Source organism: Balaenoptera physalus (assembly GCF_965194825.1).
Source record: "Balaenoptera physalus genome assembly, chromosome: 6".
NCBI classification, from domain to species: domain Eukaryota; kingdom Metazoa; phylum Chordata; class Mammalia; order Artiodactyla; family Balaenopteridae; genus Balaenoptera; species Balaenoptera physalus.
Window position 1 is genome coordinate 123,365,790 of NC_138885.1, and position 13,260 is coordinate 123,379,049.

General features: G+C 40.7%; 1 protein-coding gene across 2 annotated transcripts; it reads left to right on the forward strand.

Annotated features, from left to right (window-relative positions):
* Positions 1 to 5,504: 5,504 nt before the first annotated feature.
* Positions 5,505 to 13,096, forward strand: LOC309662189 (glycerol kinase-like). 2 transcript variants are annotated; one of them, XM_082464656.1, is made up of 2 exons: positions 5,505 to 11,681; positions 11,769 to 13,096. In XM_082464656.1, the coding sequence occupies exons 1-2, from the start codon at positions 10,124 to 10,126 to the stop codon at positions 11,777 to 11,779; spliced, it is 1,569 nt and encodes a 522-aa protein (XP_082320782.1). In that variant the 5' UTR covers positions 5,505 to 10,123; the 3' UTR covers positions 11,780 to 13,096. The 2 variants fall into 2 exon arrangements, with proteins under 2 accessions (XP_082320782.1, XP_082320781.1); XM_082464655.1 differs by having other exon boundaries at positions 5,505 to 6,721; positions 7,747 to 13,096.
* Positions 13,097 to 13,260: the final 164 nt, after the last annotated feature.

Genomic DNA, 13,260 nt, shown 5'->3' on the forward strand with positions numbered 1-13,260 from the left:
GTCTTGGTGCTCCAGTCGGGTGTCAGACCTGTGCCTCTGAGGTGGGAGAACCCAGTTGAGGACATTGGTCCACCAGAGACCTCCCACTCTATGTAATATCAAACAGCGAAAGCTCTCCCAGAGATTGCCATCTCAACACTAAGACCCAGCTCCACCCAATGATCAGCAAGCTACAGTGCTGGACACCCCATGCCAAACAACTAGGAAGACAGGAACACAACCCCACCCATTAGCAGAGAGCCTGCCTAAAATCATAATAACGTCATAGACACCCCAAAACACACCACCGGATGCGGTCCTACCCACCAGAAACACAAGATCCAGCCTCATCCACCAGAACACAGGCACTAGTCCCCTCCACCAGGAAGCCTACACAACCCACTGAACCAACCTTAGCCACTGGGGACAGACACCAAAAACAACGGGAATTACGAACCTGCAGCCTGCGAAAAGGACACCCCAAACACAGTAAGTTAAGCAAAATGAGAAAACACAGAAACACACAGCAGATGAAGGAGCAAGGTAAAAACCCATCATACTAAACAAATGAAGAGGAAATAGGCAGTCTACCTGAAAAAGAATTCAGAGTAATGATAGTAAAGATGATCCGAAATCTTGGAAATTGAATGCAGAAAATACAAGAAATGTTTAACAAGGACCTAGAAGAACTAAAGAGCAAACAAACAATGACAAACAACACAATAAATGAAATTAAAAATTCTCTAGAAGGAATCAATAGCAGAATAACTGAGGCAGAAGAACGGATAAGTGACCTGGAAGATAAAATAGTGGAAATAACTACTGCAGAGCAGAATAAAGAAAAAATAATGAAAAGAATTGAGGACAGTCACAGAGACCTCTGGGACAACATTAAACACACCAACATTCAAATTATAGGGGTCCCAGAAGAAGAAGAGAAAAAAAGGGACTGAGAAAATACTTGAAGAGATTATAGTTGAAAACTTCCCTAATATGAGAAAGGAAAGAGTCAGTCAAGTCCAGGAAGCACAGAGAGTCCCATACAGGATAAATCCAAGGATAAACATGCCAAGACACATATTAACCAAACTATCAAAAATTAAATATAAAGAAAACATATTAAAAGCAGCAAGGGAGAAACAACAAATAACATACAAGGGAATCCCCATAAGGTTAACAGCTGATCATTCAGCAGAAGCTCTGCAAGCCAGAAGGGAGTTTCAGGACATATTTAAAGTGATGAAAGGGAAAAACCTACAACCAAGATTACTCTACCCAGCAAGGATCTCATTCAGATTCGATGGAGAAATTAAAACCTTTACAGACAAGCAAAAGGTAAGAGAATTCAGCACCACCAAACCAGCTTTACAACAAATGCTAAAGGAACTTCTCTAGGCAGGAAGCACAAGAGAAGGAAAAGACCTACAATAACAAACCCAAAACAATTAAGAAAATGGTAAGAGGAACATACATATCAATAATTACCTTAAATGTAAATGGATTAAATGCTCCCACCAAAAGACATAGACAGACTGAATGGATACAAAAACAAGACCCATATATATGCTGTCTACAAGAGACCCACTTCAGACCTAGGGACACATACAGACTGAAAGTGAGGGGATGGGAAAAGATAGTCTATGCAAATGGAAATCAAAAGAAAGCTGGAGTAGCAATTCTCATATCAGATAAAATAGACTTTAATATAAGACTATTAAAAGAGACAAAGAGGACACTACATAATGATCAAGGGATCAATCCAAGAAGAAGATATAACAATGATAAATACTTATGCACCCAACATAGGAGCACCTCAATACATAAGGCAAATACTAACAGCCATAAAAGGGGAAATCGACAGTAACACAATCATAGTATGGGACTTTAACACCCCACTTTCACGAATGGACAGATCATCCAAAATGAAAATAAATAAGGAAACACAAGCTTTAAATGATACATTAAACAAGATGGACTTAATTTATATTTATAGGACATTCCATCCAAAAACAACAGAATATACTTTCTTCTCAAGTGCTCATGAAACATTCTCCAGGATAGATCATATCTTGTGTCACAAATCAAGCCTTAGTAAATTTAAGAAAATTGAAATCATATCAAGTATCTTTTCCAAACACAACACTATGAGACTAGATATCAATTACAGGAAAAATGTGTAAAAAATTCAAACACATGGAGGCTAAACAATACAATACTTAACCAAGACATCACTGAAGAAATCAAAGAGGAAATCAAAAAATACCTAGAAACAAATGTCAATGAACACACGATGAACCAAAACCTATGGGATGCAGCAAAAGCTGTTCTAAGAGGGAAGTTTATAGCAATACAATCCTACCTCAAGAAACAAGAAACATCTCAAATAAACAACCTCACCTTACACCTAAAGTAATTAGAGAAAGAAGAACAAAAAAACCCCAAAGTTAGCAGAAGGAAAGAAATCATAAAGATCAGATCAGAAACAAATGAGAAAGAAATGGAGGAAACAATAGCAAAGATCAATAAAACTAAACGCTGGTTCTTTGAGAAGATAATCAAAATTAACAAACCATTAGCCAGACTCATCAAGAGAAAAAGGGAGAAGACTCAAATCAATAGAATTAGAAATGAAAAAGGAGAAGTAACAACTGACACTGCAGAAATACAAAGGATCATGAGCGATTACTACAAGCAACTCTATGCCAATAAAATGGACAACCTGGAAGAAATGGACAAATTCTTAGAAAAGCACAAACTTCCGAGACTGAACCAGGAAGAAATAGAAAATATAAACAGACCAATCGCAAACACTGAAATTGAGACTGTGATTAAAAATCTTCCTACAAACAAAAGCCCAGGACCAGATGGCTTCACAGGAGAATTCTATCAAACATTTAGAGAAGAGCTAACACCTATCCTTCTCAAACTTTTCCAAAATATAGCAGAGGGAGGAACACTCCCAAACTCATTCTACGAGACCACCATCACCCTGATACCAAAACCAGACAAAGATGTCGCAAAGAAAGAAAACTACAGGCCAATATCACTGATGAACATAGATGCAAAAATCCTCAACAAAATACTAGCAAACAGAATTCAACAGCACATTAAAAGGATCATACACCATAATCAAGTGGGGTTTATCCCAGGAATGCAAGAATTCTTCAATATACACAAATCAATCAATTTGATACACCATATTAACAAATTGAAGAAGAAAAACCATATGATCATCTCAATAGATGCAGAAAAAGCTTTCGACAAAATTCAACACCCACTTATATTAAAAACCCTCCAGAAAGTGGGCATAGAGGGAACATACCTCAACATAATAAAGGCCATGTGTGACAAACCCACACCCAACATCGTTCTCAATGGTGAAAAACTGAAACCTTTTCCACTAAGATCAGGAACAAGACAAGGTTGCCCACTATCACCACTAGTATTCAACATAGTTTTGGAAGTTTTAGCCACAGCAATCAAAGAAGAAAAAGAAATAAAAGGAATCCAATCGGAAAAGAAGAAGTAAAGCTGTCACTGTTTGCACATGACATGATACTATACATAGAGAATCCTAAAGATGCTACCAGAAAACTACTAGAGCTAATCAATGAATTTGGTAAAGTAGCGGGATACAAAATTAATGCACAGAAATCTCTTGCATTCCTGTACACTAATGATGAAAAATCTGAAAGAGAAATTAAGGAAACACTCCCATTTACCACTGCAACAAAAAGAATAAAATACCTAGGAATAAACCTACCTAAGGAGACAAAAGACCTGTATGCAGAAAACTATAGGACACTGATGAAAGAAATTAAAGATGATACAACCAGGTGGAGAGATATACCATGTTCTTGGATTGGAAGAATCAACATTGTGAAAATGACTATACTCCCCAAAGCAATCTACAGATTCAGTACAATCCCTATCAAACTACCAATGGCATTTTTCACAGAACTAGAACAAAAAATTTCACAATTTGTATGCAAACACAAAAGACCCCGAATAACCAAAGCAATCTTGAGAACGAAGCTGGAAGAATCAGGCTCCCAGACTTCAGACTATAATACAAAGCTACAGTAATCAAGACAGTATGGTACAGGCACAAAAACAGAAATACAGATCAATGGAACAGGATAGAAAGCCCAGAGATAAACCCACGCACATATGGTCACCTTATTTTCGATAAAGGAAGCAAGCATATACAATGGAGAAAAGACAGCCTCTTCAATAAGTGGTGCTGGGAAAACTGGACAGCTAAATGTAAAAGATTGAAATTAGAACACTCCCTAACACCGTACACAAAAATAAATTCAAACTGGATTACAGACCTAAATGTAAGGCCAGATACTTTAAAACTCTTAGAGGAAAACATAGGCAGAACACGCTATGACATAAATCACAGCAAGATCCTTTTTGACCCACCTCCTAGAGAAATGGAAATAAAAACAAAAGTAAACAAATGGGACCTAATGAAACTTAAAAGCTTTCGCACAGCAAAGGAAATCATAAACAAGATGAAAAGACAACCCTCAGAATGGGAGAAAATATTTGCAAATGAAGCAACTGACAAAGGATTAATCTCCAAAGTTTACAAGCAGATCATGCTGCTCAATATCAAAAAAACAAACAAACCAATCCAAAAATGGGTAGAAGACCTAAACAGACATTTCTGCAAAGAAGATATACTGATTGACAACAAACACATGAAAGAATGCTCAATATCACTAATCATTAGAGAAATGCAAATCAAAACTACAATGAGGTATCACCTCACACCAGTCAGAATGGCCATCACCAAAATATCTACAAACAATAAGTGCTGGTCTAGAGGGTGTGTAGAAAAGGGAACTCTCTTGCACTGTTGGTGGGAATGTAAACTGATACAGCCACTGTGGAGAACAGTATGGAGGTTCCTTAAAAAACTAAAAATAGAACTACCATACGACCCAGCAATCCCACTATTGGGCATATACCCTGAGAAAACCATAATTTGAAAAGAGTCATGTACCACAATGTTCATTGCAGCTCTATTTACAATAGCCAGGACATTGAAGCAACCTAAGTGTCCATCGACAGATGAATGGATAAAGAAGATGTAGCACATATATACAATGGAATATTACTCAGCCATAAAAAGAAACAAAATTGAGTTATTTGTAGTGAGGTGGATGGACCTAGAGACTGTCATACAGAGTGAAGTAAGTCAGAAAGTGAAAAACAGATACCATATGCTAACACACATATATGGAATCTAAAAAAAAAAAAAAAAAAGATTATAAAGAACCTAGGGGCAGGACAGGAATAAAGACGCAGACATAGAGAATGGGCTTGAGGACATGGGGAGGGGAAAGGGTAAGCTGGTACAAAATGAGAGAGTGGCATGGACTTATATATACTACCAAATGTAGAATAGATAGCTAGTGGGAAGCAGCCACATAGCACAGGGAGATCAGCTCGGTGCTTTGTAACCACCTAGAGGGGTAAGACACTTAATTATAAAGCAGAAACTAACACACCATTGTAAAACAATTATACTCCAATAAAGATGTTAAATAAATAATTAATAAAATAAAATGAGTGACTATAACAAAAAAGAAACGAACTCACAGATATAGAGAAAAAGTTAGCGGTTTCCAGTGGGGAAGAGGGAAGGGGGGGCAACATAGGCGTAGGGGATTAAGAGGTACAAACTACTATGTATAAAATAAATAAGCTACAAGGATATATTGTACAGCACAAGGAATATAGCCAATATTTTATAATAACTATAAATGGAGTATAACCTTTAAAAATTGTGAATCACTATGTTGTACATTTGAAACTTATATAATATTGTACATCAACTATACCTCAATAAAAGAAGAAACATATGCAAAAATTCTGATTAGGGAAAAAATAATAAAGTGGTAAGCCTTTATGTCTGTAATTTCTTCTCCAAAAACAAACATTGTCCACTTCCTCATCTATAAAGTGAGGGTAGGACCTCTCCAGATGGTTTGGGGATAAAGTATGTGGAAACAATTTGAAACATGCTAAATACTTTTGAATATTAGACATTTATATTCCAGGTAACAATCCAAGTGATCTGAGACTATTAATTCGCTCTGGCATTAAGCTTAGTAAAAGTGGAGTTGCTGCTGTAAACTGAGGTGATAGATGATACAATTTACAATAACTGACTTTGTTGTAATTGCTATGTATCCAAAACGAATTCTGTTCTGGCTGAAATCTTTTATGCCTTTCCTGTAAGTCTCCTGGGGCATTCTAATCCATTTGTAGATTACCCTGAAATTTTTAGGACTACATTAGAGTTTGGACTTTATCTTAAAAAAGATTTTAAGCAGAGAAATGACATGATTGACTTGGTATTTTGGAAAGGTCACTTTGGGTACATTGTGGAGAAGGGATTAGGGGTGGTAGTTCAAGGGGCAAAACTCAAGGCACAGAAATCACTTAGGAGGTTGCAATAATCCAGAGGAGAAATAATAGCAGCCAGGCTGGGGAAATGGCATGTGTTGGGGAAAAAAGTAATAATAATAGATCCGAGGAATCAGCAGGTCATATACCAAGTAGCCATAAACAACCAGAAAGATACAAACATGAGTGAAAGCCCATCCATTGGATTGGACCTTCTTGGGAACTGGAAGTAAATGATGAAGCCTGCTTTGCCACGCCTCCAAGGACACTGCTGTTTGAGTTGCTGACTGCTTCATTCAAGAGCCTGCCCTGGACCCAGGTTGGTTGCAGTGGGCATTCCCAGTCACTTTCCCCGAGTTTTTCCCTTGTTTGTGTTGCTGGGGCCCCAGGTGGGTTCCCAGGCCGGATGCAAACAAAAGGGGGGAGAGGTTCATGGGAAGAGAAAGGACATTTCATAAATATTAGTGATTACCGTAATAATTTCTCAGAGTAATTGTTCATAGTGTTATAATAGTTTAAAAGAGCAGCTATGGAAGCACCTGTTTTGTAGAGCAAATAACAAATATTAACATTAACTAATGGAAAGATAATAATTGAACCTATAGCAATGGAGCTTTCAAAGGGGAATGTGAAAAGAAAGCATAGTATATAGAGTCTGAGAACTTGTATGTGCCTACAGCAACAAGAAAACACAGAGGAAAGGTAAACTTTGGACCATTATCATGGTGGCTACAAAGTCTCACTCTCTTGGGAAAGACTCCTGAAACTTTGCCCAGAACAAACATACTCCAGCCTTGTCAGATTGATAACATAGTTCATTGAGAAGAAAATAAGAAAACAGAGGGGCCTGGGCAAATTTCTTGAACTTTGTTCAGAAGAGTCTTGAGAATAGAATTTCTTGAAGGACATTCCATCGAAATTACCATAGTGATGGTCCTCTATTTGACTTTAACCCGAGCCAGTCACTCTCAATGAATTATGGTAACTGTGATGGTTGGGTTCCGTGTATGTGGTGTGTGTGTGAATGAGAGAGAAATATTTATCTTTATGACTAATGCATCTTATGAAAACCAGAACAGTGACCTTTGTCCTAAACTGTCCCCTTTAAGGACTCTCAACTTAGAGAGAATGCTGTTTCCTTTTAAACTTAACGATAGGAACATTTTAACTTAAACTACAGTAAAATAGAAAAACGTCATCTTCTTGTTAGTAGAAGTTAGCTATGGTAAAATGCACAGGAAACAAAATAAAACAAGGAAGTGATTTTTAGTTATTCATTTCCAAGGATAGGCTTTTGTAATCTCTAAGGCAATCTAAACTATCACCTTCTCATTCCTTAATTAGAGTTGAGAAGTGGAAAGAGGAACCACACTCGGTTGCCGGAATCTCAGATCTTCAAGCTGGACAGTGTTGATTTCCGATCACCATGGCCACTTCAGGACTTAACCACAGCAGGGGTGCTTTATACATTTTTATTGAATTATTGAAAAGTTATGCATGTTTTATTCACTCATATGTACCCAAAGCCAAGCATATAGTATATGACTGGTAAATATCAATATTTGTTGACTGAATGAATAACTAACCCCAACCCAAACCATGACAAAGTTGGTCCTCTGCATTCTTCTACCAGAGGTTCAGTGACCGGTTCCTCTGTTTCAACGTCCCCTTCCTCCCTCGTGGTATCATTTGAGGAAGAGCTTAGTATGGCAGTTACTTGCTCAGGCTCTAGAAACAGACAAGCCTATTTTCAAAAAACAGAAACTTAGTTTTACTACCTACTAGGTGAACAATTAGTTTGACCTCTAGCCTCACTATCTTTACTGGTAAAAGGAATAATAGTACCTACCCTGGAGAGTTGCTGAGAGGCTTAAATCAAACACAGAACGGAAAGCATGTAGCCCAGTACCTGGTAGATGGTAAGCACTGAGTGAAGTGGACATATCACATATAGTTTTTTAACTGCAGCCCTGTTTAAACTTTGTATTTCTCCAAATATTAGCCTACCCACCACCACCAAAAAAAAAAAAAAAGTGGTTTTCAACCTGGGTTTTGCCGATCCCTCAGAGGTTCTGTAACTGTTTGATATCAGTTTCATTTTGCTAAAGATACACCTTGGGAAGGAGGAAGATACTGAGAAGGTGGGAGTCAGGATCCCCATTCATTTCCAACAAGAGCAGTTTCACTTTGATTTCTTTTATAAATTGGAGTTATTTGAAGATTAAAAAAAAATCCCCCTGCTAAAGTCAAAGTTTGAAACCATGATTCTACACGACATTGCTTCTGCTCATCTGTTTTAGTACAGTTGTAAAGAGATCTAGGTCTACTCCTTGCCAGTAACTGGCTGGGGTACCTTGGACAAATCCCTCATCTTCTCTGCTCTAAGCTCCCTATTCCACAAAATGTGTAGTTTGGAAAGAAAATGTGTAAGGTTCATGTTTTCCTATTAGTTTTAGTTCTAGAGATCAACAAAACTCCTACAGAAAAGTTGTTTTGAATAGCTTGTTGAATTAAAACTTTCTCACCATTTAACTCCAATAATCATTTAACTCCAATAACCTGGTACACAAATAAACATGTGTTGACTGTTAAACAAATGAGTGAATGATTTAGTTGCTAATTAAAATGGTGATGGACCCTCATGGGTCCCTGCTTTGCTTAAAGGAGCTGTGATGGGGTATGACAGTTCTTTTCTACCTGCTGAGGGCACGGGGAAAATGACAAGAGCATGAATCAGACGAGTTAACTCCAAGTGACTAGGAGTAGGACTTCTGGGTATGCTGCTCTTCTTATCTCCTAATAGATTGTGAATCCAATTAATCAATCAGTCCTGCCATTTACATCTCCCAGGCTTATGTCAAATCCATCTCTATTCTCCTTTGCTAACACAGTAGACCAAGCCACCATCCTCTACTCTCACCCTACAATAGCCTTCTTAGGGTCTCCCTACTTCCACTCTTGTTACCTCCAGTCTCTTCCAATTAGGTGCTCATTCTCTATCACTGGAACTTGCATGTTTCTTTCAAGGCACTAGCACACATTTGGTTTATTTTCTGTTTCTCTCACTAGACAGTGAACCCCATGAGGACAGAGACCTTTCTTATTCATCCCATCTTATTCATCCCATCTCCACTCCCCACCTAGTGCTTAGCACATACCAGCCTTTCCATAAATAATCAATGAATGAATGCGTGTGAATTCTCAAAGGCTCAGAGACCCTGTCTTAATTCACCTTTGTGCTATCAGCACTCAGGGCAATGCCCCGTGCAAAGCAGGCATTCCCTACATATTTGTTTCACGTGTGGGTCACCTGATGAAGGGATGACTCCTTTCCAGGTTTTAGACGACAAAACCGTATTTGAATCTTCACTCTGCCAGCTGTGTGACTTTGAGCCTGGCCTTCATTAACTGCCGAATGAGCTAACAGTTATTTCGCAGGGTTGCTCCAGGATAAGCTCAGCCTGGTGAAGGGCTCTGCACAATGTCTGACACGGTGTGTACTCAACGCATCCCCACTACCAGTGGGGTAAGGTGCAGGGAAGAAATCTAGAAGAATCTAGAAGAGAAGAGGGAGGGGCGGGGCGAGAAGCTCCTTGCCGATACTGCGTTCTACGACCGCCGCCGGCTGGCCCTCCCGGCTCGCCGTCCGCCCCTCCCCCGCCCGCCGCTGTCACCCGGGAAACGGGACGCTATCGCCCTCCCGCCGACCTAAGCGAGTTTCATGGCAGCCACGAAGAAAGCAGTTTTGGGGCAGTTGGTGGGAGCAGTGGACCAGGGCACAAGCTCGACGCGCTTTTTGGTTTTCAATCCCAAAACAGCCGAACTAGTTAGTCATCATCAAGTGGAAATAAAACAAGAGTTTCCGAAAGAAGGATGGGTGGAACAAGACCCTAAGGAAATCCTGCAGTCCGTCTATGAGTGTATAGAGAAAACGTGTGAGAAACTTGGACAGCTCAATATTTCCAACATAAAAGCTATTGGTATCAGTAACCAGAGGGAGACCACTGTGGTCTGGGACAAGTTAACTGGAGAACCTCTCTACAATGCTGTGGTGTGGCTTGATCTAAGAACCCAATCTACCGTTGAGAGTCTTAGTAAAAGCATTCCAGTAAATAATAACTTTGTCAAGACCAAGACAGGCCTTCCACTTAGCACTTACTTCAGTGCAGTGAAACTTCGTTGGCTCCTTGCCAACGTGAGAAAAGTTCAAAAGGCAGTTCAAGAAGATAGAGCTCTTTTTGGGACCATTGATTCATGGCTTATTTGGAGCTTGACAGGAGGAGCCAGTGGAGGCGTCCATTGTACGGATGTAACAAATGCAAGCAGGACGATGCTTTTCAACATTCATTCTTTGGAGTGGGATAAAGAGCTCTGTGAATTTTTTGAAGTTCCAATGAAAATTCTTCCAAGTGTCCGGAGTTCTTCTGAGATCTATGGCCTAATGAAAGCTGGGGCCTTGGAAGGTGTGCCAATATCTGGGTGTTTGGGGGACCAATCTGCTGCATTGGTGGGACAACTGTGCTTCCAGGATGGACAAGCCAAAAACACGTATGGAACAGGCTGTTTCTTACTACGTAATACAGGCCATAAATGTATATTTTCTGAACATGGCCTTCTGACCACAGTGGCTTACAAACTCGGCAGAGACAAACCAGTACATTATGCATTAGAAGGTTCGGTAGCTATAGCCGGTGCTGTTGTTCGCTGGCTCAGAGACAATCTTGGAATTATAAAGACCTCAGAGGAAATTGAAAAACTTGCTAAAGAAGTAGGTTCCTCTTATGGCTGCTATTTTGTCCCAGCCTTTTCAGGGCTCTATGCACCTTATTGGGAGCCCAGTGCAAGAGGGATAATCTGTGGGCTCACCCAATGCACCAATAAATGCCATATTGCTTTTGCTTCATTAGAAGCTCTTTGTTTCCAAACCCGAGAGATTTTGGATGCCATGAATCGGGACTGTGGAATTCCACTCAGCCATTTGCAGGTAGACGGAGGAATGACCAAAAACAAAATTCTTATGCAGCTACAAGCAGACATTCTGTATATCCCAGTAGTGAAGCCCTTGATGCCTGAAACAACTGCCCTGGGAGCTGCCATGGCAGCAGGGGCTGCAGAAGGGGTTGGCGTTTGGAGTCTCGAGCCTGAGGATTTGTCAGCTGTCACGATGGAGCGGTTTGAACCTCAGATCAACGCCAAGGAAAGTGAAATTCGTTATTCTACATGGAAGAAAGCTGTGATGAAGTCCATGGGTTGGGTTAGCACTCAGTCTTCAGAAAATGGTGACCCTAGCATCTTCAGTAGTTTACCCTTGGGCTTTTTTATACTGAGTAGCGTGGTAATGTTAATCGGAGCAAGGTACCTCTCAGGTGTGCCATAAATAATACCAACTCATGGATTTCAAAGATGCGAGCTCTTTACCTAACAGGAGAATTCAGTGATTCTGTCTCTTAATGTGCTGACACTATTCATAGACTCTGATTTTATTTATAATCCACTTGCTGCATGACCCTCCAAGTAGACCTGTGGCTTGAAATAAAGAAAATGCGGCACACACAAAAAAAGTGATTTCTCAATTAGGAACAAAAAAAACAACCGCAAGTTTTGCATACACAAAGTCACAAACAACTCCCCTGAACTACCCAGTGGTCGTTATTTTTATCCAACTTTCTATTAAAACGTTGAAGGAGAAAGGGGCATGGTGGGGGGATGGGTAGTCAACTCTGTTGTTTTGCCCTCTTCCAGATCCCTTCTAGCAATGACTTGACAGCTACCTGCCACTTGGTGTTGGTCAACTATACAGGAAGATTTACAAAGAAAATGTAGTGGGCGCTCACAGCATGAGGCACAATTTAGAATCCATCCATTTATTTAACACATCATAATTGAAACCCTTCACTGACAAATCTTAGGGTAAAGACTTGAACCCTAAACACAGCCTGCAAGGATCTGGTCCTTGGCTACCATTTTTGACTCATTTCACTCCATTCTCCTCCTTGTTCCCTGAGCTCCCACTATATTGGTCTTCTTTGAGTTTCAGCCACAGGACCTTTGCACATGTGCTTCCCTTTGCTTGAATTAGAGTCACTGTTATAATTAAAGTCAAGGTCACTTCTTCCGAGACTGACCTTCCAGTCTAAGTCCTAGAACCTCCTCATTCATTCATAGTAGCGTTTCACTTTGCAATTACACACCCAATTGTGTGGCTATTTTCCTTATGTTTCTCTCCACCCCACCCCACCCCCATTATTTGTACCCTCTGAGAGCAGAATCGATGAATGACTTGGTTACTGAGTGTATTCCCAGCGCCCAGAATGGTTCCCGGCACGTGGGAGGTATTCAATAAATCTCCTTTGAATGAATAAGCGAAAGTTTTCCAGGATTCGGATAGGAATCTGAGACACAAAGATGAGGAGGCCCCAGAGTTTGGGGGTGGTGTGGGGAACACAGACCAACAAACAGATGAGTACCAAGCTCCAGAGAAGCTAACTCCTGCGCCTTCCTCCAGCTGGTGGGAGATCCTAACCCTTTCGCAGCTGCAGACACCCTCGGAGGAAGAGGTGGGTTTAAAGGCGGATGCTGAAGCCTAGCGCACAGTAATCGCCCAGCTGAACAATGGTCAGAGCCCGGTGGAGATCCCAGGTCTCGGGCGAGGTTGCAGGAGCCCGCGTCGCCGAGCTCTGGCAGGCTGCCAGGTGACCCCTCTCGTCCACCCTTGTGCCCAACGAGGCGCGCTCTCCTCTGCGCCCGGGCGCGCCAGCCAATGCGCCCCGGGCGCCGCAGCTGCTCCCGAGCCCGGGCGCGTGATTGGCAGCCTCCAGCCTCAGCCCCGGCGCGCCCTCCCACCCAAGACTAAGTCCA